Genomic DNA, 25,392 nt, shown 5'->3' with positions numbered 1-25,392 from the left:
GAATAAAATCAGTTTTTAATATTTTTTTTAAACCTTTTAGGGTCAAAATTATTAGCCCCTTAAAGCAATTTTTTACGATAGTCTACAGAACAAACTTTATGTTTTGGAATGTGTTGAAAAAATCTTCTCTCCGTTAAGCAGAAATTGGAGAACAAATAAACAGAGGGTTAGTAATTTAGGGGGGCTAATCATTTTGACTGGATTTCTATATAATGATACATTTTAACTAAAGAAGTATGGAATTATCTGACAATTGTACACGCATAAGAAACAATGAATTGCTTTAGAAAATAAATGTCGATAAATACAAACGGTTCATGTTTTGATACATATATTTAAAATGAAAGTGTCTTTAAAACAAAACGAAAATGTCCTCTTTGACTCAAATTTAAACAATTAAGAGTTTAATTTCTATTGTCTATGCAATGTAATTCATGTGGAATGTTAGTCGTGAGTCAAGTAATCAAATTACATTTGAGTAACTAAGTTACTTTTAATTAGAAAACACATTTAAATACAGTTTTAATAATGTAATTAGCAATAACGACTTACTTTTTTTGAAGTAACTTACCCAGCACTAGTTGTCTCAATCTATATTCTCCTCCAACTGTTGTCATGTGTGAATATTTTTGTGCTTTGTTGAAATTTCCCTATCATAATTATGCCATTCTTTCTTTATGTATTTTTTGTTTTTTTGAACTCTGTGTTGAACACCAGAAACCTTTAGAGAGGGGAAACACATATGCTGTCTAAATGTTGCATTAAACCACATATGTATTCCTAACTTCATCCGGCTGGATATTCCATTTAGTATGATTCATTTAGTAAACCTCAGAGCCATCTTTTTTCGTTGTTGTTGTTCTTTTTTTCTTTAAACATCAGTGCCTTTGTCCGTTTAACCACACATTTCTGTGTTGATGTTTGCACGTGTTTCTGAAATGCAGAATGTTGACAAGCTTGAATTTCTGTTGTGTCCTCTGCAGGTGGATACCCTGCGCCATGTTATCAGTCAGACGGCAGGATACAATGATGTCCTGGGGGGGAATCCCATGTATAGTCCACATGGCTTGAATGTAAGTATAGTCTCAGTCAGCCTTAAAGAGGCATTAATAATAATAATACACTTACTACACTATTAACTTTTTTAGTGTTTTGAAAAGTGTACCTCTTACATTTAAATACAGTTAAAAATATTCCTGTAATAGAAAAGGAGAATTTTTAGCAGCCATTAATTAAGTCTTCAATGTCAACTGACCATTCAGAAATCTTTCTACTGTTATGATTGAGCGGTTGAAAAACATGTTTTGATTGAGTGATTGATTGATTGATTGATTGATTGATTGTGAAATGATGATAGTTGTTTTTATTTTAGAAAGCTCAAAAGTACAGAATTTACACTCACCAGTCACTTTATTAGGTACACCTTAATAGTACCGGGTTAGACCCACTTTTGCCTTAATGCTCCATAGCATAGATTCAACAAGGTGCTGGAAATATTCCTCAGAGATTTTGGTCAATATTGACATAATAGCATCACACAGTTGAAGCAGGTTTGTCAGCTGCACATCTATGATGCGAATCTTCCATTCCACCACATCCCAAAAGTTCTTTATTGGATTGAGATCTGATGACTGTGGAGGCCACTTGACTATAGTGAACTCATTGACATGATCAAGAAATCAGTCTGAAATAATTCACGCTTTATTATATGGCATGTTATCCTGCTGGAAGTAGCCATCAGAAGATGTGTACACTGTGGTCATAAAGAGATGGACATGGTCAGCAACAATACCTAAGTAGGCTGTGGCATTGAGGCTCTGCTCTATTTGTACTAATGGGCCCAAAGTTTGCCAAGAAACACACCCACACCATTACACCACCACCAGCAGCCAGAACCATTGATACAAGGCAGGATGGATCCATGCTTTCATGTCATACTGACAACTAAAATTCGAATGTCACAGCAGAAATTGTTTTTCCAATCTTCTATTGTCCAGTTTTAGTGAGCCTGTGCGAACTGTAGCCTCAGTTTCCTATTCTTAGCTGACAGAAGTGGCACCCTGTGTGGTCATCTGCTGCTGTAGCCCATCTGCCTCAAGGTTGTTGTACATTCAGAGATGCTCTTCTGCATACCCCGGTTGTAGTGAGTGGTTATTTGAGTTACTGTTGGCCATTTTCTTCTGGCCTCTGGCATCAACTCGGCATTTGTGCCCACAGATCTGCCACACACTGGATATTTACCTTTTTTTTGGGCCATTCTCTGGAAACCCTTGAGATTGTTGTGCCTGAAAAACTCTGAAACACTCAGACCAGCCTGTCTGGCACCAACAACCATGCCAAAGTCACTTAAATCACCTTTCTTCCCCATTCTGATGCTTGGTTTGAACTGCAGCAGGTCATCTTGACCATGTCTACATCTCTATGTGCATTGAGTTGCTGCCATCTGATTGGCTGATTAGAAACTTGCATGAACAAGCTGTTGTACAGGTGTACCTAAAAAAGTGGCCGGTGAGTGTATATTGCCACAAAAATGTCAACAAAATATAATAAATAAACTGAATCCAATTAGAAAGTCTTTTTAATGCATCCTCGTTAAAAAAAAAGTATTTTGATTTTACTTTTAGTCATTTAGTACAGTTAGTACAGTTCATTTAATAATGCCACAGATTGGGACACATCATGTCTACAGTAGGCTGGAATTTACTTCAAATTATTTTATTTATTTATTTATTTTTGGTAAAACTCCATAATGTGCAGTACATTTAGTTATTATTATATAAATCATAAGTATCTGAGAGAGACAGCAAGAAGCCACCATAAATCCAAACTCCACGACAAACAGAGTGATGATTCAGAGGATGACAGGAGTGTCTATCCCATAATATGCATAAAGCGGAAAATATGGCAGTTTTTTTTTTTTAAGCAGAAATAAATGCTTTGCTCAGTAAAAGCTCCTGCGGCTCAAGTATTAGGGAGTGGTGTGAGGAAAATGAGATTCGGAAACATATTAAGTCAGTTTGTTGCCTGTGTAAACAGTTCCTATTACAGTAACCTATAACGTGGTAAGATGAAAAGGCTTTTACCAGCACGCCTTGCCTCTGTTTGCCTGTTTTGCAATGCTTCAAAGAATTTGCAATATCCTTATCTACATGATGAAATATGAAAGTATGATTGCCTGCAGCCGTCTGCAGGCATGAATTTTATCTTCCTTGATGAGGTTTGATATGATGTTTTTTTTTCCCCCACTATACACTGCATAATCTTGAACCCATCAGAGTAAAGACTCATTTATTTGATGAGAGAGAGAACAAGTGTGTGAGAAATGCAGACGTAAATCTTCCTTGAACTAAACACAGGTTTAGATGTATCTATTACCTTGCTTGTCGGGACGCTGTTCATAAAAGTATAAAGTTAGGTGCAATAGCTTTAAACAAAACTACAACTGACTGAGGCTATCGGTACACAAAACTCAAGATTTTTGCAAACTCTGCAGACTTTTGCTTTGTAAATTCGAGGTTTGCATTTCAGTTTAGATGAAACAAAACCATACTGCTTCTGAAATCGCCTCCTACTCAGTAGGTACTGCATTTGAAGTTGAACTTACTACTCGACTGTTAGAAAAGTACATTCTATACAGTGTGAATGTGAGTAGTATGAATGGAACTCGGATATACTACATCCTCCATTTTGTTCTTGATCACATGACCTACATACGTAAGTTGCGTAGCTTCTCTCCCATTCATGAATTCTCTCACAGTGCATCATGGGATATCATAGCGCCCATCAGATTGCATCAGATTGTGCATTTTAGAATCTCGCCGGAAAGTAGTAGGTCATCTGAATACTTATCGGATACTATTTTTCGAATTCTATAAATTCAGACATGGCATCACCTTGAAATTATAAGGTTCTATCTGTTCTCTGAATGATTTTGAGCTTCAAAGTTTTTTCATTCTATACAGCAAACAGTGTGTGTGAAACATTTGGTTTTTTTTAAATAACATGTCTTAAAACATCCCATAATATAAGTTATCATTTAATAAGAATATGTTAATTACTCAATTTTAACAATAATGTCAGATAGAACCCTATAGTTCTAAGGTTAAGATACTTCTCAGCTCGCATTCTGTTTTTAGTGTACTATATAGTATGGAAGTATGCGATTTTGGATGCAGCTACAGACTTTTGAAAGTGTTTACTCTCTGATTGGCTCATGTCAGTCATTGTGTTTGCTGCTTTAATTCGTCAAGTCTTGTCACATGACCATACTCTGAATTCTGTTACATCTTAGGTCACATTTTACATTAAGGTTTCATTAGTTATTGTTAGCTATTGTAGCTATTAACATAAACTAATAACAAGCAATGCTTGTGCAGCATTTATTAATCAAAGTACAACATTTTCTAATGCATTATTAAAATCCAAATTCATACTTGGTAACATTAGTTAATTAGTAACAAACAAGGAACAACTTTATTTCTATTAACAAAGATGAATAAATACAGTAGTAAATGTAGTGTTCATTGTTTGGTGATGCTAGTAAATACATTAGCTAATACAACCTTATTGTCAAACTGTCACCCATTTTGATGACAAGCTTAAGTTCAAAGAAAGCGAGATGGCCGTAAGCACATCCTGTATATTTTTTGTATATTAAAATGCCACAATGTTTTATTGTGACTAAACCATGCACAAACAGTAGAGAACTTTATATAAAAATCAAACTTACTACATTTACTCACACTTTTTAAATGAATAGTAAACTCACTAAATTTCCTCATTCTTATCTGTCCAAGAAATGGTGGAAATTTTCACTCATTTCCACTTTGTCTATCGCGCCTGAGCCTTTCACTTGCACACAATATAGAGTATCATAATATAATATGCTAAGTTAATATCGTATGAATGATTAAAAAAACACACACATAGAAAAAGTTACTGAATTGTCAGTTGTGATTGCATTGATCATTCTCGCTGCCAAATGATGATATTTTATTTAATAATTGTATATAGCCGACAATTATTTTATATTATATTTAAAATTATACCAATTTTGTGGGTAAGGCTCGTATACACCAGCACGCTTTTCGTTTGCGTTTATCGTCAGCATTTTTCAAAACGTTTTTCCGGATTCAAACCCAAGCGATTTTCACTGGCGTCGAACAAAAGAGTATGCAAAATCACTCCTTGACGTTAGATGGTGCTACACAACTTTAAGCTTCTGACACCCACTTGTAACACAAAAGAAGAAGAAGAAGGTTGACACGCTTGTTGTTATGGATAGTTCAAGTAGCAGCTCCAGCTCTAGCGATGAAGAATTGATAATTGTTCACCCAGAGCAATAAGCAGCTTAATGTTCATATCGCCTTTTGGCATTTTCTCGCATTAATAGTTTGAGCGTCTCCAAGTGCTGTTTACTGTAACTTCAGCAGCTCCGTGCACATGAACAAAAGTGCCAATCTGATTGGTGGAGAAGGTTTTGATGTGGTGCTGCAAAGAAAAAAAAAAAAAGAGCATGAGGCGTTTCTGTAAAAATGACGCTTTTGATGCCATTTATTTAGTCATGAGGCGTTAAACGTTGACGGAAAACGCAAGCAACACTTTATTTTGATGCTCCATTTGAGTATTAGTAGGCTGTCTGTTTAATATCTGTTGATATGCTCCTTCAACTGATATTTAACTGACTATAAGAAACTTAGAAAGTACGTGTCAACTTACCCTAACCCCAACCACAACCTAACAGTCTACTTATAATCTTATGAATTAGTTGGCATGTAGATGCAATGTAACTTAATTTAACAAACGGACCATCAAAATAAAGTGTGACAATTTTGTGCTACAAATGTGTAGCTATTTTTAACTGCTTACCTCATCATTTCAGAAGCGTAGCAGAAACGCCAATAAAAATAAAGATTGTTTTCATCTGAAAACACTCTTTAAAATGAAAATGTACAAGCATAGCCTGACAAAACTTGCTGTGCTGCCGAGCTGATGAAATAGGAACATTTGAAAATTTTGAGCATTTTCCGGATTTGTTATTTTATTAAACAAGGCAGTAAAATTTGCAAAGATTATTACATATTCCTTATCCGAAACAGCTTATTTATCGGTCCAAATGGTCCTCGTACATTATCGGAAAAGACAAACGAGCTTTCCGAACGCAAAACAAATCGCTTTCTATTGAGAAACAGATGCAATCAGATGGAGGAATAATTTGCTGTGAGGTAATTAATAGAGCATAGCTGTCATATGTGTACTTTCTGATGACTGTTAGAGCTCCATTTGCATGAATTAACTCTAGCAAAGCACACAACGATAAATGTCATAAGTCAAAACGTATGCCCGATTTTTCACAGCGCCGAGACCCAGACGTGGCAGTGTATCTGTGGCTAATGCTGTGCGTGTGTGTGTGTGTGTGTGTTTGGAGGTCTCTGTGGCCCGTAGCTGTGCAGATGAAGAAAGTGTCAGTCTGTTGCAGACTCAAACGCCACATTTTCACACTCTCTCACTCTGGTCCACTGCCCAAATCAGAACTCACTCTATCACTACAAGTGTGTGTGTGTTTGTTTGTGTGTATTTGTGTGTGCGCGCGTGTGCGAATGATCCATGTCATCGGGGTACAGCAGACTTCCTCATAATACTCGCGTTTCAGCATGGGTTCAGACTCTGTGGCTGGAGGAGAGCAGCACAATCTATTTATCGACCTGTTCCAGGAACTCAAATCAGCAAATTCCTAATTCCGCCATTGAACATGTCCCCTAACACACACACACACACACACACACACACACACACACACACACAACTCTGTCTGTGTGCGTGTTTTTTAATAGAAACACAGGCAGATTGTTTTGATAACCGAACATCTCATTAGCAAATGATCATATGGCTGTTGTTCTTAAGTTGTTTTGTGACAGAATTCAAGCAAATTCTCATTTTTCACAAGTTAAGACAAAAATATCAATAAACATTTAAAATATTATTAATAATGATACATGATAAATAATAATAATCCACCTAAAAATTAAGTGTTCAGTATTATTATTATTATTATTATTATTATTATTTTTATTATTATTATTATTATTATTATTATTATTGTTGTTGTTGTTGCTGTTGTTGTTGTTGTTATTATTATTATTATTATTATTATTATGTAGAATTGTGTATTTATTATTCATATTAAGCCCCAACACTCGTGATTCTATTATTTATTTATTTATATATTTACATCCTTGAAATCAGCAAACAATTTATAATTTAAGCCAGATTAATAATAATAATAATAATAATAATAATAATTATTATTATTATTATTATTATTATGTTTGTAACTACATCACAATATTATTCTATTTTTAGAAATGTTTTTTGTGTTACATTTCTGTAACAAGTAATTTTCTGTAGTTGTTTTCACTTGTTGAACGAATGAAAGAATGAATAATAAAAAATGTATACAAAATATAAGAAGCAATGTATAAAAATTAATTTTATATAAAAATCAAACATTTATTTCTTCATGTCAGAACGTGATTCTGCTTCAGATATTTGGTTTGGTTTGGTCTACAGTGTCAGTTGGCCTCCTCTAACCATTACTTGTATTGATACAAAGAATGACTATAGCCTTCAGCCTCAGATCTAAGCCTCGTTTTTTGAGGGAAAATCTCCAGCAAAGCTTGGTCTCCATGCAGTGCGAATGGTTTGTGCTTAGGCGATCAGGGTGGAGGAACGGGAACGGCCTGCACCGTCACTTCCACTCAACATCCTCCAGACTCCCCCTCCCCAACCGGCCTCCTCCCCTTGACTGACATCAAAATATGGAGCGACAAGCTGTCGGCCCACCGCTGAAATCTGATTAGACATTGATTCCAGCAATCGCTCCCATTGGCCACAACGTTTATGCGAATTTGTTTTCAGAGAGCGAGCGGAATAAGGGCCGGGAGAGAGAGAATAAAGCCGATGTGGGTTTAACGTGGCAAGATGGCCGTCGGCATGTCAGACAGTAGATCTGAGGAGACACTCGCTCTTATTAATTTCTTAATGCATTAGTATGCAGATGTATGCATGCTTCACACGTACACAGCAGGATTAGGACACACACTTTACTGCAAGCAGACAAATAAACAGCCACACTTCATGACGCTCATGCTTCTGTGCATTTATGAATATTGGGGGAGATTATGTATTGGCTTTTACATTACAAGTTGAAGAAGATTTATTGGATGTCTGATTTTATTTCTTACATTTGTGTAAAAAAAATAAAATAAACTAATTTTACTAACATTTTTACCAAAGGAATGCATTATATTGATCAAAATCAATCAAATCTATTAAGTTATATTATATATAATTACACACATAAATAAGTTACACAACCACACTACAGTTTCTTATTTAATTTCTATATTTGTATTAACATTTTGTAGTAGCAATAAAAGTTGATAGCACTTGAGCTTCAAAGTTAGTATCATAGAATGATTTCTGAAGGCTAGTATGACACAAACTATAGGGTTACCACTACTGGAATTAAATGTTTTTACTGTGAAACTTAAGCTACAATAGACTAATACTGAATATTATATTAAATTGTAATCTTTATATTCTATTACACACACACACACACACACACACACACACACACAAAATTTTTATAGGTTTTTACATTACAGGTTATAGAAGATGTATTGGTTGTCTTATGTGAACACAAATTTTCACAACTGAACTTATTCTTGGTAAATCAAATAAACATTAACTTTTAAAAAAAGGATTGCATTCCACCATATATATAATTTAGTAGAATTTTCCATTACTAAAATTAAATGTTTTCCAAGAAAAAAAAAAAATAAATAAAAATAAATAAATAAATATATATATATATATATATATATATATATATATATATATATATATATATATATATATATATATATATATACAGTATATTCACAATGAAACTTTAGCTAGGCTAATGTTAAATATTATATTAAATTTGATGTATGTGTTGTATTGCATAGTATTTATTGCTGATTTATTTACAGGCTTTTACATTATAAGTTGTAGAAGATTTATTGGTTGCCTTATGTCTGACATATATACTTAAGCAAATAAATAAATAAATAAAACAGAATTTCATTTTATTTTACTTTCAATTTTGTTACATTAAATGCATATTAGCTTAAAAATGAAATTAATTCATGAACAAATGGAATACAATATATTTGTAATAATCCACCAAAGAATTATGTCTTAATAGGGAGTAAGTAGGGATACATACTAAGTATAGGAACTAATTAGAGATAAATCAGGGACTAAGCTAAAGGAAAATTAATGAATATTCTATTACAGAATGAATATTCTATTACAGAATGAATATTCTATTACAGTACATATTTACACATCCATATAAAATCACTCATTCTTTATTTGTTTATAAAAACGCTTATAGGATGATATGGTGGCTCAGTGGCTAGCACTGTTGCCTCACAGCAAGAAGGTCACTGGTTTGAGTCCTGGCTGGGTCTGTTGGCATTTCTGTGTTGAGTTTGCATGTTCTCCCCGTGTTCGTGTGGGTTTCCTCCGGTTGCTCCAATTTCCCCCAGAGTCCAAAGACATGGAGTATACATGGATAGAATAAACTAAATGGGCCGCTGTGAATGTGTGTGAGTGTGTATGGATGTTTCTCAGTACTGGGTTGCGGCTGGAAGAGCATCTGCTGCGTAAAACATATGCTGGATAAGTAGGTGGTTAATTCCACTGTGGTAAATAAAGGGACCAAGCTGAAGAAAACTGAATGACTGAAAAAAAAGCTCATATTTGTTTTTTGCTGACCATGTAATTTATCGGATATTTGTGTTTGTGTGTTTTCAGGGTAATGGAGGATGGCAGGACGCTACGACTCCATCCTCTGTGATCTCCCCTACAGAAGGCCCTGGTAGTGTGCACTCTGATACCTCGAACTGACACGCCCCTTCCCAAACTGTGGAGAACCAATCACACGATTACGAACCCACAGACTGACCAATCAGAGACACAGAATAAACTGTCATCCTCATGGAATCATCCACTTTTCCACAGTGTTTCGGAAGCTGGACAATTCTTAGCCGTAAACATCAGTCCACTGCGGTTTTTACTAACACAAGCTCTCCTCCAACATATTCAGCTGTTTTTTTATATATATATATATTATTTGAAGTGTACAAGCTCAAAGTGTATGCTACAGTATGTTTTTTTTTTTTTTTTGGAGTTTGTTGGTCATAATTGTTTTAACCGACTGTCGGCAAAGCTTTAGTGCAGTAATACAATTGAAAATATGAATATATTCATAAGATGCATTTAACAGGGCTAAATGCTACGGAAGGCAGCTTGGGGAATCCATTGCTTTTTTTGTTGAGCTTTTATTAATGTCATACTAAAATAAGACCACCTATGAATGGCAATCCACTCCAATTTTGGGGGGTGATTTTTAAATACCTGGCAATTAATGTCTTTTTTTAACAAAAACGAAATGTAATTAATATTCAGTCCACTACAATTAATGAAGGAAGTTGTAAAGGAAAAATGGGACATTTTGTTGGACGCTTTTCTGGCAGTTTTCCATTCAAAAAAGGTTCTTGTATATGACATAGCTTGAGAGTATTTCTACACCACACAAGTAAATACTCCGCTTTATTACCTCATTGAAACTCATAGAAAACCAATAGATTTAAAACATTTCTTTAGCTTCTAGTGCTCTCACTGACTACCTCTCAACAAAATCACCACCACATTTATTTTTTCGTCTTTTTCTTTCATTCCTTCTTTTTAAAAATAAATTTTTTTACATTTGTTAGTTTGGTTGAAATCCATCTTGTAAGAAATTTGCTCTCTCTGTCTCTCTCTCTCTCTCGCTCTTTATGTAATCTAATGTATATTTTAACCTTCTAAGAAAACTAAGTTGCTTTGTTGCAACTTTTAAAAGAAAAAAAAAAGAAAAAAAGAATCATAATATTAATAATACGAATAGCACGGAGAGTATGGAGAGTACAGTGGCTGGTGGAGGGGCAATTCTGTGCTGGATTTGAAGGGAAGGGGGGAAATATGATCATAAAATTAACACCAAACAGTTAAACTGTTGTAAATACTGAAAAAACAAACATTTTGAATGTTGCTCATCTTGTTACTAATTCATGCAAAAAAAGAAATAAAAAAATAATAAATAAAAACCCATGATTTAAAAAAAAAAAAAAGAAAGAAAACCTGTAATGCATAGAGGTTTCAGTATTCAGAATTGTACATTTCAAATCCTGTGTGACAGGGTTACCGACTTACTTTCTCTTTTTTGTATCGTATGTGATTCTGAAACTGATAAAAAAAAAAAGTCATACAAAATTTATTTGTGGCAGTGGTTCTAATGTATTAAAGATGTTTCGTGTTTCTTTCTAACCAGACTACACCCTGGACTGAAAAGTCTTCCTTGTGGTAGTTATGTGTAATTTCAGACATGAATAAACTGTTTTCCTTTCATGACAGACTGCTTTGCTATTGCCTTTTTTTGTTTTACTTGCATTTGAGATGATGATAATGTGCTGTAAATTGATTTAAATGGCATGTACATTCTATAAACTGGTCATGCCTATTTATACTCTTTAAGGTGATGGTTCACTTCAAAATGTGAAAATGAATATTTACCTATGATTAAAGTTCATTGTTCATCTATAAAAATAGCTTCGTCCAAAATTACATACGTCCATATTATATAGTACGCTAAAAACAGTATGCAAGCTTAGTATGTCCTAATTCGTAGAATTCGAAAAACAGTATGCGAGAAGTATCCAGATGGCCTACTACTTCCAGTGAGAGTTTGAAGCGCGCATGTGATGCATACTATGCTGTTCTATAATGCACCGCGAGAGAATTCATCAATGGGTGTGAAGCAATGCATCTGATGCGGGTAGGTCACGTGGCGGATGTGGCATTTCTAAGTTCCAGTCTTACTACTCACATTCATACTGCATAGAACGTACTTCTCTAACGGTCGAGTAGTAAATTCAAATGCAGTACCTATTGAGTAGTAAGCGATTTCGGATGCAGCCATTAAGTTTGATCTGTTTTTCGCATCCATAGAAAGTGTTTGAGATGTGTTCTGACAATTCAGAGCCACTGTACTAAAAAATAATAATAATAATACAAAACAATGGTCAAATTAAAATGTTGGACTTAAGTGTGTAAAGATGTTTACACATGGTTCTAAGCTTATGGATGTATTCTGTGTAACATAAATCTGAAAAATGTTGGAAAAATCTGTCCTTTACATACATAGGAATAGTAGGATTTCAATACTATAGAAGTCGATGTCCGATTTTTTTTTCAACATTCAGACCATCTTCCTTTGTATTCAACAAAAAAAAGTGAATGATACATAAATGATGTATACCATGTATTCCACCTGTACACCTGTTCAAGTGCTTGTTAATGCAAATATCTATATGATTCAAGTCGCGCCTTCTGATTGGTTCTCGGGACATACTAGCTTTTGCTGCCAAAGGCAAGTGGCGTTTTAGAGGCTTTTGCAAACAAACTGTTATTTCTGAATGTGCTGATGCTGGAAGATAATTTGAAGCAAAAATATTTGTTGACCATATACTACATGCCTAAAACATTCGCTTAATGTCATTATCTCATCACACGTGTAGCGTTTTGCATCTGAACTCTTCATATGTTCAAATAGATTAAAGCATCACCATGTCAATCCTTGAAGCAGATGAGCAACAGCAGCAGACAAAGACAATCATCATGTCAACTAAAAGCAGCAAACTGAGGAGACAATTCACTGACTTTCCCAAAGAAAGCAGTAGTCTGATGTGTCTCTATGTCTTCTTTAAGGTTTGGATAGTGCGGTTAGGGTTTGACATAAATTGTCCCAAAGCTTGAATCCATCCTATTTAGTATCAGCAGTTGTAATGATGTGGGAGAGATTTTTGTAGTACACTTTGGGTCCCTTAATACCAATTGAGTATCATTGTTGACCATAGCCCTTTTCACACAGCGATACCAGTAAACACAGCGATACCGGTAAATATCCGATAAGTTCAAAAAAGCGGTTTACACAGGCAATAATATTCCGGGATTTTTCCGGAAAAGACTGTTCACACATCAATTCCAAAATATTGGTAAATTCTGACATCATCAACCAGAAATGACATCTAAACGGCTGTGCTTGTAATTATAAACATAGAAGTGGTCTTTTGTTGATAATTTCACTTTTATTTAAAGCTTTAGCATTCCTGCAGCTTACTTTGTCCCAGAGGCATCCAAAGGCAGAAGTGCCTTGTTTAAATGTTTACACAGTTGACTACATTACTAATTCTGAGGATGGATAAGTATTGTGAACAACTTCGATGTGAGGAACACTTTCGCACGTCGAGATGTACATTATATGTGTGTGTGCTGGCGCTGACCGGCTGACGCGTCAAGCAACTGAAGCAGAGCTTGAAGGTGAACATACAGAGGTTTATCGTTTTATCAATAGTTTTTTTTTACACAGTTTGGCATTAAGAAGGAACATAGAAACGTTATCTGACTAACATCTAGCAGCTAAATATGTCTGGAGAAATATTCAAAGGCTTTTATTCTCATAAACAATGCGGATGTGAATGTGTCTGAATGTACATCTCACATCAGTGCTTTCTTTTCATGAACACAATCTTTCCGGCAATGTTCCTTCTGCGTTCACACAGTGCAGCATTCAAGCAAATTACCAGTAATGTTACGTCTCTTTCTGAAAAATTGCCGGAACAAATTTACCAGTATTTTCAAAAAGAGCCTGTTCACACATACAGACCTTTCTGTAAAATTGTAATTTCCAGAAAGGTCTGTACAGTATGTGTGAAAGGGCTCTAGTCCATCCCTTTTCTGACCACAGTGTACCCATCTAGTGATGGCAAACTCCAGCAGGACAATGTGTCATGTCACAAAGCTCAAACTGGCTTCTTGAACCCACTAAATGCAAATTTCCACAGTCTCCAGATCTCAATCCAACAGAGCATCTTGTGTTGTGCTAGAATTAGAAATACTCATCATGGATGCTTCCAGAACCTTCTTGAATATTCACCTCAAAGAATTAGGCAGTTCTTAATGTAAGAGAACGAGCAATGTGTATCTAATAAAGTGGCCGGTGAGTGTACATATCAAAAGCAGGATCTGGTTCATTTGCATGAATACCTCTTTGTGCCAATTTCGACAAAGTGAGAGATTTATTCTCCTCCAACGCGCATGTATCAAATCAAGCACACATGCCGAACTAAACACAACACCCCGTTTTGCTAAGGCGTAAGTGCTTGTGTCACATTACTTAGACAATCATACGCCAATATCTTAAATGCATTAGTACACGTCTACGCAAACCACACATGCGCATGACAGAGCTTCTAAGAAGAATTGACAGTCCCCTCATAGAAAGCATGGTTCCCCCCGCAGGCTTGTTCTCTGTCAAAGAGAAAGAGAGGGATTTTAGCATAGCGAGGGCTTCTAGGGCCAAATGAATTATTTGGTTTGATAGGGATCCATGGAACAGCTTGTGAGAAGCTATTCCATGTGGCATGGCGACATGTGACAAGATTGCTTTAATAGTACTAATTGTTGCCTGAGCCCTTTGACAAATGCAACTAAATTAATAGCTTCCTTTAATTGACCTGTTTGTGGATTCGCAATCCCTCCCAAATCCGGGATTTTTTCCCCCTTAATAAACAAACAGGATGTGATCTTTAGACAATGAGTCTGGCTTCAGCAATAAATGGGAATCTGGTATTGCAGAGAATGGATAAAGACGCGCTCTATTCAAAACAAAGGGGATTTTGGCGTCTTGGTAACACTTTATTTAGATGGTCCAGTTATGTCTGCTTAATATCTGTTGATAATGATGCTAAACAGACATTTAACTAAGAAACTTTGCAAGTACATGTCCTTACACTAACCCTAACCCCAACCTACAGTAACAGTCTACTTATAATCTAATGAGAATTAGTTGCAAAGCAGATGCAATGTAACTTAAATTCAACAAACGGACCATCAATATAAAGTGTGACCTGCCTCTTTTAAAAAGCATACATTATTAGCCACTTTTCGGACAATACTTAAAACTATTACATTTTTTCATTAGTTTGGATGAGTTGTGTTTACGAGATACATTTTTTTGGTTTAGTCCCTTTATTAATCCAGGGTCGCCACAGAGGAATCACTGGCCAACTTATCCGGCACATGTTTTTAGGCAGTGGATGCCCTTCCAGCTGCAACCCATCTCAGGGAAACATCCATACACACTCATAAACTACGGACAATTTAACCTACCCAATTCACCTATATCCAGAGATGGGTTGCAGCTTGAATGGCATTGGCTGCGTAAAACACATGCTGGATAAGTTGGCGGTTCATTCCACTGAGGCGACCCCAGATTATTGAAGGGACTAAACCGAAAAGAAAATAAATTAATGAATATATACATGTATAATTTTAAGCCCCCCCTGAATTATTAGCCCTCTGTTTATTTTTTTCTCCGATTTCTGTTTAACATAGAGAATATTTTTTAACCCATTTCTAAACATAAAAAGTTTTCTTCTGTAGACAATCGAAATAAATATATACAGCTAATAATTTTAATCTTAAAATGGTTATTAAAAAATTAAACACTGCTTTTATTCTAGCCAAAACAAAACAAATGAGACAAAAATAAATAAATAAGTAAATATATATACATTTACTTATTTATTTATTTTTGTCTCATTCGTTTTGTATATACTGTATATATATATATATATATATATATATATATATATATATATATATATATATATATATATATATATAATGTAAAATGTAATGTGTATTTATATAGCGCATTTATTGTGTATGGCCATACACCCAAAGCGCTTCACAATCATGAGGGGGGGTTTCTCCACACCACCACCAGTGTGCAGCATCCACTTGGATGATGCAACGGCAGCCACAGGACAACGGCACCAGTGTGCTCACCACACACCAGCTATAGGTGGAGTGGAGAGACAGTGATAGAGCCAATTTGGTGGAAAGGGATGATTGAGAGGCTATGATCGTAAGGGCCAATAGAGGGACTTTGGCCAGGACATCGGGTTTACACCCCTGCTCTTTCACGAGAAGTGCCATGGGATTTTTAATGACCACAGAGTCAGGACCTCGGTTTAACGTCTTATCTGAAAGACGGCGCCCACTGACAGTGTAGTGTCCCCTTCACTTTTACTGGGGCAGGTACTGACCAGTCTCAGCCCTGCTTAGCTTCAGTGAGTAACCGGTCTTGGGCTGCAGGGTGACATGGCTGTGGCTATATATATATAATCAGACATACTGGGAAAACTGCCTTGCTCTGTTAAAGATCATTTGGGAAATATTTAAAAAAGAAAAAAAAATCAAAGGGGGCTAATAATTCTGACTTCAACTCTATATATAGTGGGAAGAATTAATGCAAAATTAATTCATGTGGGATGCCAGTGATAATTTTACAATTTTTTCATATATAAGCAGAATTAAAAAAAAAAAAAAAAATTGTTGTGTTTTCCTGTAATTGATCATTGGTAGGTACAATACAAACTTGTTCTAACAAAAGTGACTTGAACTTATCTGATGTTGTAATTAAAAATTATCAAAATGTGTAGCTAGCGGTAAAAATGTGAAGCTAGCTTACAAGCTACCTTATCCTAGTTTACCCTGTAAAAAATCAAAAAGAACGTTTCATATTTACAATGATGTTTGCTTGCAGTCCAATGTGTGGTTAAACCAGAGAGCAGATAATCTAGTAACTGCACACCAAAGTAGTGTAAGTATATACAGTAGTAATTTCACTCTCAAGAGTTTGGATTTGCTTTAGTAGTAATTGAACCAAAATGGCCATAATAATTGTTCTTCTTACCCAAAATTGACAGTAAAATATGCACGCCAGATAAAAAAGCTAAATTTTCAACAGTGCAGGGTAAATGCTGACTTTTCCCAGACAAATCCAAGTATCAGCTGACAAAAGATAAAACCATTACAGAGCTCAGAGTAAGGTCACACACTGCAGTTAAAGTGTCACTTTTAACCTAAGTAGTGCTTTTTTAGACCAGCTACTGTATGAACCAAGACTTTTACAGCATTTTCTGTTCTGACTAATGACCTGATTGACTTTGCAAGCAGAGAAAAAAATAATAGTTCAAAGGAAGAATGTATTAGATGTCATGCCTGGAAGACACCATCCTAATCATTATGCCGTAAGAAATGACCCTTCTTGATCATTTGACTACTTAAATTATTGGAAACTGTTATCTGATCTACTGTAGTGTTTCAATAGCTTGCCAGACCATTCACAAGACATCAAGATGATATCATTTCTCCTTTGTGTTCGGTCTTTATTTTGTCTTTTCTTGGATGGCCGAGAGAGAGGTACAGCGATAAACAGTTTGACCTTCAAATCTTGTTGCAGGTAAACCTATTTAGCATTGCCTCAGTCAACTGCTCCCGGTGGTCAGTACCTCTAGTAATTAGAGGGGCAGCGCAAATCATATACAGACCTTGAATAATGAAAGCCAATTTAAACAATTCCCCCTCTGATCCTACTAGAATGATTTACCTGCCAATGTGGGCCTTCAATAGCCTCATTTGTTCCGATGGTGTTTTTTTATATTAATGTAATTTGGGCACTGAGAGGGTTGGACTGCCGAGAGGGTGTGAGTGTGTATATGTCCATTTGTTCTCTTGTAGAATATATATATATATATATATATATATATATATATATATATATATATATATATATATATATATATATATATATATATATATATATATATACATTCATTTTCTTAGTCCCTTTATTAATCTGGGGTTGCCACAGCAGAATGAACTGCCAACTTATCCAGTATATGTTTTATGCAGTGGATGCCCTTCTAGCCACAACCCATCACTGGGAAACATCCATACACACTCATTCACTACAGTCAATTTTAGCAGACCCAATTCACTTGTGCCACACGTCTTTGTGAATGTGCTACCCACTGCGCTACCGCATCACCCCTATATATATATATATGACCAATATCACACTCATAGCAGTAAGATATGGCTGTATATCAGCACTGGTGGGAGGCGTGCGTTGGATACAGCCATATCGCACTGCTATGAGTGTGACTACCTTTATACAACAGTTCAACGGCACAATTGTGTTTATAAATAATAAAATCAAACACAAAGAGTCTAAATACCTCTTTTTATTAGGAAATTCTTTCGCCATTCATTCACATCTGCAGCTGACATCAAGACAGCAGAACCCGTTACTAATTCACCAACGTCACTTTAGAACTCACTATAGCGTAATGTCTAAAGTGATGACAAAACAGCTGATTTTGCTCACACTTTGAGATTATGAGGCTGAACGTAACATGAAATGTCATCCCTCTACAGAGATATCTTCTTACAGTGTTACAATCTACAGTAATTCTCTGTTGCAATCGGGATATCACAATAATTAACCCCCGAAAAAAGCAACGCAATCACTACAAGACTGCTGTTGTGTTTGCGATAAGGTGTTTGCTTCTTTTAATCTGCCAAAACAACATACATTCCTGATTTGCGAGCAAATCTGTTAAAATACAGCACTACAACATACAAAAGAGAGAGATCGACTTTAAATATCACTTACTATCATACCTGCCAACATGTCTCTGAAAATCCGGGAGGCCGGAGGGAGGGGGTGTTCGGTGGTGAGGTCTCTGAATAACACTGTTGAGGACCAGGATAGGATGCAGCGGATTTTGGGCGGCCGCTGCGATCGGGTACTATACCAAATTTGGCAACCCGGGGGTGTTAAAAGACTATACTAAAGAGGGGGGTGGGGAAATTACGGGAGTTTTCCGGAAGAAATAAAAACCGGGATGGTTGAGGGAGATTGGTCTGAAATATGAGATACTCCCAAGAAAAATGGAAGTTTTGGCAGGTATGTTTACTAGTTTAATAATGATTTGATCTGCTGTAGTTAGAAATCAGACTTTTATAATCTTTTAAGTGTAATAATGTAGTTTTGAGGCTTTTTTAGTCGAGAATGTAGTTGTTTAGATTGCAACTATGCAGTTTGTTTGAAAGAATAGTGCCTACTATAAAATATTTACAATTTCTGAGAGAGCTTGGTGGCGGTGAGCACTATTCTTTCAAACAAACTGCATAGTTGCAATCTAAACAACTACATTCTCGACTACAAAAGCCTCAAAAGTACATTATGTTGTCTAACAGCAGTAATTTTTGTCAAACTGTAGTGTCTCTCTGCTTGTTGCTGGTTGTATGTGGGCGAAGTAATACACAAAGATGAAGGGTGAGGAGGCCTTTGCATGATGTTACTGGCAAAATATCGCACGGCTATCAGCCAATCAAATTCAAGAACCAGACAGAACAGTTGTGTATATATATATATATATATATATATATATATATATATATATATGGATGTATGTTTTTGTAGTCCCTAAACTTCGTTCGCTATAGGCTTTGCAAACTAAATCTGTAAAAGCCATTGTCTGTAATGATGTCAATAACTGGTTTGATACCCCCCCCCCCACACACACCCACCAGATCTTATTTCAGCCAAAATAACTTTATAGCAACTTCCCAGATTGACTTCATAGCAACTATTGAGTCTTCACTGTGTAAGAAAGGTGAGTTGTCAGTATTCTCGGTCTGAGCATCATTCTTTCTCACCGTCTTCAGTCTCTCCTCCCCAGCAAACACTCGGCTGCAAAGGTGAGGACTTAATTGAACCTGGTTTGGAGGTGACTGGCGAAGCCGGCCACACTCGCAGCAATTAACTGAAATGTCAGGCGCTTCTAATTCGAGTTATTCTGTCTGTCTGTGGTGGAAAGGGCTTCCTCCATGGGTCATTGGCTACCAATTTAAAATGGAAATTGACATCCATTTATTCCCATTTTCGCTGCAGACTCCTCCAAAATGAACCGTGCCTTTTAACCCAACCGAGAAGAGGGAAAAGTAGCCCACATGAGCATTTCTTTTTATTATTTTGTTTTGCGCCGTTCTAAATAATGGATAATGCCGCAGTAATAAAGCAAACAAAAACAGTAATGAGAAGAACATAATAATTCTCTGGTCCTCCATTACTGACTGTAAATGTGTTTAAATCAGCAGAATCAACCAAAGGACCTTTAATATGGGGAAAGTTACATTTGTTAAAGACAATGTCTATTAGGATTGTCTCCAAGGTTCATTAAAGACAACATTTCCCCTGTAAAATTTAGCACGAAAAGCATGCATCATTAAATATGGAAATCCTGAATTTTATTAGCAATCTGCTAGATCTGAGCTGACGCCAATTAAATTAAAAGAAGATATCATTTATTAAGCCAGAGTTCATATTCTGTTAAATATGAAATGTAATTTTCTTCTCGTATTGATTAATTGCTGCTGGTGCATTGTTCAAAGACCCATGTAACATTTCAGCAAAAGGACATTGTTTATTCATTAAAATTTTAAACCATCCTTTTTGCTTGATGCTCCTCAGCTAGAAATGGAATGGCTGTGATTTAAAACTATAAATTAATAAATACAAGTGTAAAAAAGAAAAAGCAAACCTCCTATTTTTCATTAGAGGGCTTTAATATTTCATTCACTCCACTGGTGCTATTTTTTCTCATCTGCTTCTGCCTTTTCACACATATTTAATCAGTCTTTTTCCCCTTCTTCTTCTAGTTCTTCTTTTCCTTAAATGGCTAGCCGTCTGATATTAACACATCAAAAATAAGAGATCAACATTTGAGGAGCATACTTTTTCAGAAATAATGTAATCTACATTATTCTAAATTTAAAATGAGGTTACTTTAGGTGTGTATTACAATACAAGCAATGTTCTACAAAATTACCCTTTATTTTGAGGAAAAGTAATCAAAATTAGAGGACAATAATGTCTGTGGAACAAAGAAAGAATGAAACTAAAAATCAGATCAGGACTTTTGCTTTATGCGGCGTCACAGTAGTGCAGTGGGTAACACAATCGTCACACAAAGAAGGTTGCTGGTTTGAGCGACATTTCTGTGAGGAGTTTGCATGTTCTCCCAGTCACAGTTTATGGGTCTGTGTGTTCTTTCTGTATGTTATCTGTGTTGTCGTGTGCGAGGGTGTGTGCTTGTTTACCTTTTTGTGTTGACAGCATGCTATCGAATCAGCTGACTTAATCAGAATCCTCCAGCTGATCCCTGTTTCACTGGCAATATATTTCAGCCTGTGGTTACTGCTAGTTATCAGTTCATTGTTTGTTCTTGTCCCGGTCTGTTCATCTCTCAGGATTTTCTGCTGTCTGTTCATTGGATGATGACTTCGTCTTTGCCACTCTTTGTTTTGAACTTTGCTTTTCTCATGGCTACAAGTCTTTTTGTATCCTTTGATACACATTTTCTGTTCTTTAATGAATACTACTCGCTATTAGATCCTTACTGTCTGGTGACGTGACACTCCCCGTGTTCGTGTAGGTTTCCTTCAGGTACTCCGGTTTCCTCCACAGTCCAAAGACATGCACCAAAGGTGAATTGAATAAGCTAAATTGGCCGTAGTGTATGTCTTTAAATGTGAGAGTGTATGGGGGTTTCTCAGTGTTGGGTTGTGGCTGGAAGGGTATCCGGTGCATAAAACATATGCTTGATAAGTTGAATCTATCTTTACCTATGTGACGGGCTCATTGTCCTGCATTAAAAATGCTGGCGGATTGAATTAGGAGCACAAGATGAACCACATATTGCTCGAGGAGCGTTTGTTAAAAGCTTTCATTCACTCTCATGAATACATATCCTTCACCCTTTTCTGACTTCTTTAGACTCTGGGTCCGGTCTTTTCCCAGTTTGATGATAAGGATAATGCTACTCATTAAATAAATTAAACTAACATTCATTTTACACAAGCTCATTGAAAATATGTAGCCCTGTGCACATATTTTCAATGAGACTGTGTAGGATTAATGTTTGTATGGATGCATTTTGTGTGTAAAACGAATGCTATGGAGCTATATGACAGCACTGACAACCTCTGTTCCTTTTCAAACTATAATGCCTACCTCTTACCTCTGCTAATGGTGTTGGACTTGGAACATGGAGTTGGACTGGACCAGAGCTGACTGGGGTTTAAGTCTGGCAAAGGTGTGCGAGAAGGATGCTGAGACTGGCATAAATATACACAGCTGCCTCTTGTGGATTTACAAGAAATGGCATGTACAATATGAAGTATATAAATAACAAGCGATAACAGGCTCCATTTTAACGATCTAGGCGCAAAGTCTAAAGCGCAGGGATCAAAAGCATTAAGGGCGTGCCCAAATCAACTTTTGCTATTTTAAGGATGGAAAAATTTCTGCGCCGTATGGTCCAACAGGCTTGTGCTTATTCTCTTGATGAGTTATAGGTGTTTTGAGAATAAACCAATCAGAGTCTCATCTCCGATTCCCTTTAAGACTGCTTTCACACTTGGTTCATTTGCCTGGACCGCACCTAAGTTCATCTCTTTCAGGTGGACTCGGGTACGGTTCATGGGTGCACACCCAAGTTCAGAAGACACGTTCACAGTACCTAAACGTACCGTACTATGACGTTAAACGAACACAGGTGAGGATCAAAAGTGCTAGTGTAAAAGCATCCTAAGAGTCAGTTGTGTCATGCCATGGTGCATTTACTATTTACATGGCAGACTTTGTAAGTGTAAAAACTGAACACTTCACTAGCAAGAAAACAGTTAAACAGAGCATCTACAGCATGAGGATAAAGAACCAGCCTCCTCCATTTGGCCTTTACTTTCACTTTCACTTTTTCTCTTTCGTGGATGAGGAAACGTGTTGGACGCACTCACTAAGACATCCATTAGCCTTTTTGTTTCAAAATTATTTCTAAATTCAGTTCTAATTTCCAGAAAACGAAGAAATGAACAATAATAACAAAGTTTGGTCAAAAAACTATATCCAAACACACGTCCTATGCCCCATATGGATCAAAACCTGACAGGTTTAATAAAACAAAAATAAATATTCATTCATTCATTTTCTTTTCGGCTTAGTCTCTTTATTAATCCTTGGTCCCCACAGGGGAATGAACCAACAACTTATATAGTACATGTTTTTACACACCTGATGCCCTTCCAGCCACAACCCATCTCTGAGAAACATCCATACACACTCACTCACATGCATACTCATACACTACAGACAATTAAGCCTACCCAATTCACCTGTACCACATGTCTTTGTACTGTGGGGGAAACCGGAGCACCCTGAGGAAACCCTCGCGAATGCAGAGAAAACATGCAAACTCCACACAGAAACACCAACCAACCCAGCCTAGGTTCAACCAGCGACCTTCTTACTACCTACTGCGCCACTGTGTGCAAAGACACGCTGTGTGCAAAATTGCCGCTACAGATTGTTTATGTTTGCTGTGAGGAATCCTTTCAGAATGCAGGATAGTGTAAGTGTCACGTGTGGATGACGTCAAACTCCAGGGGCGCGTGTTTGGCGAGTCTTCTTTGTTGTTCAGTCTGACAGTATGACAGCTGAGATCTTACAGTGTGACATGGGAGCCATGTTCATGCAGTCTGACATGAAACAATCGTTCAGGATTTTAAAAAATCTCACAGTGTGAGCCGGCCTTAACACGACCAGACGATATTGTTTAGAAACACTTTCTAAACGTCATTTCACATCGTTATTGGACATCGAAATAATGTTGTCTTTTGAGGCTGGCTAGACATTGAATTTTGGTCACGTGACATCACAACCTAAATATTACCTAATATTAACATCTTATGATGCTGTGGGCTTGCTGGACAATAACCAAATGTTCTACAGAATATTACTTTTTACTCAAACTTTAAGCATTATTTACAACATATACTTTTACTCTACTTGCACTACATTTTTAGGCAGGTAATGGTACTTTAACTAAAGTATGATTTTTCAGTACTTTTTCCACCACTGTGAAATATATTAACCAGCATGCAACAGCATTAAAAACACACAAACAATTTGTGAAACATAAAATACAGATATTGACCAATTTGCATCAAATGAATGTAACTGACCTGTTATCGAGTACAATAGAAGAAAACTCTGATTTCATCTCAGGCCAACATGTCTGTTTATGACTCTTTCTATTTAGTCAAGTATCAACAGATTGAGCGAACGAATTCCGCTCTCAAAAGATTTCATTGACACTATAAAAATATCAACACCAAAATCACAAAAGATGCCAGTCGGACTTCCCACATGTCCACAATGTAAGTGTGCACACATCATTTTCCACAAGCCAGCCAACAGACTGAAGAGGAGGACGGGGAGGGCGAACGGAGTGGAGATGTGTTGATTGGTACTTGTTAAAGTATGATGTATGGCCCTCTCTGAGAGTACAGCTATCTGGAAGTCATTACAGTGGTCTCTCTTATTCTCCAACCAAAGTGAACTCTACATTTTAAAGGAGAATGTCCAGCCCTTTAATATCTGAATATAAATGGAGTGGTTATTTTAGAATGAGTGTGTGATTTATTACGGATACTTTGTCAAATTAAGTATACTTTGGGGTTGGGAGTTCGACTGAGCTCTGAAGTTTGCCGCCGTGGTTCAATTCACGCTTTGCTCACTGTTGTAGATTGTCGCCGTTTGATTAATGTGATGGAGGACATCCGGGCTGCTGGATAAGAAGGATAGGTTGTAATCCCTGAGATTCTGTCATGGCTGAATGTCTAATATTATCAGGTTTGGATGGTGTGTGGCTAGAGAAAGCCTGATCTGACAAAGGCTCTGAAGGACTTGTTTACCTGATCAAGTCTAGCCACCTTTGTTTCTGTAAGGCTTTATTTTATACAAATTGTGAGAAAATAGTAGAATAAGTTATGGAAACTCAGTTATTAAGATTTAGTTGTAAAGCAGCTATAAAACAGGGCAGGTATTGTTTCAAAATCAACATTACATTGTGTGCGTTTAGAGCCGGAAAAAGTTTTGATCCGTTCATCTCTCGAGTGAAGCACTGGTGCAGTAGGAAGTGCTTTCGCCTCACAGCAAGAAGGTCGCTGGGTCGCTGGTTCGAGCCTCGGCTTAGTTGGTGTTTCTGTGTGGAGTTTGCATGTTCTCCCTGCGTTCGCGTGGGTTTCCTCCGGGTGCTCCGGTTTCCCCCACAGTCCAAAGACATGCAGTACAGGTGAATGGGTAGGCTAAATTGTCCATAGGGTGTGTGTGTGTGAATGTATGTGTGGATGTTTCCCAGAGATGGGTAGCAGCTGGAAGGGCATCCACTGCGTAAAAACTTGCTGGCTAAGTTGGTAGTTCATTCTGCTGTGGCAACCCTGGATTTATAATAGGACTAAGCCGACAAGAAAATGAAAAAA

The 25,392-nt window shown here is 36.6% G+C and overlaps 1 protein-coding gene across 24 annotated transcripts in view; it reads left to right on the top strand.

The window, feature by feature from the left end:
* The window catches only part of pbx3b (pre-B-cell leukemia homeobox 3b), a 150,211-nt gene extending 138,704 nt beyond the window's left edge, over window positions 1-11,507 (top strand). For all 24 annotated transcript variants that reach the window (XM_087263826.1, XM_087263833.1, XM_087263824.1 and 21 more), the window contains 2 exon segments: window positions 984-1,073; window positions 9,868-11,507. In XM_087263826.1, the coding sequence (XP_087119952.1) occupies window positions 984-1,073; window positions 9,868-9,960 (183 nt within the window). In that variant the 3' untranslated portion in view covers window positions 9,961-11,507.
* The last annotated feature ends 13,885 nt before the right edge of the window (window positions 11,508-25,392 follow it).

This window comes from Danio rerio, chromosome 8 (assembly GCF_052040795.2).
Source record: "Danio rerio strain M-AB ecotype USA chromosome 8, GRCz13ab, whole genome shotgun sequence".
NCBI lineage: Eukaryota > Metazoa > Chordata > Actinopteri > Cypriniformes > Danionidae > Danio > Danio rerio.
This window is presented reverse-complemented; position numbering and strand designations above follow the sequence as displayed.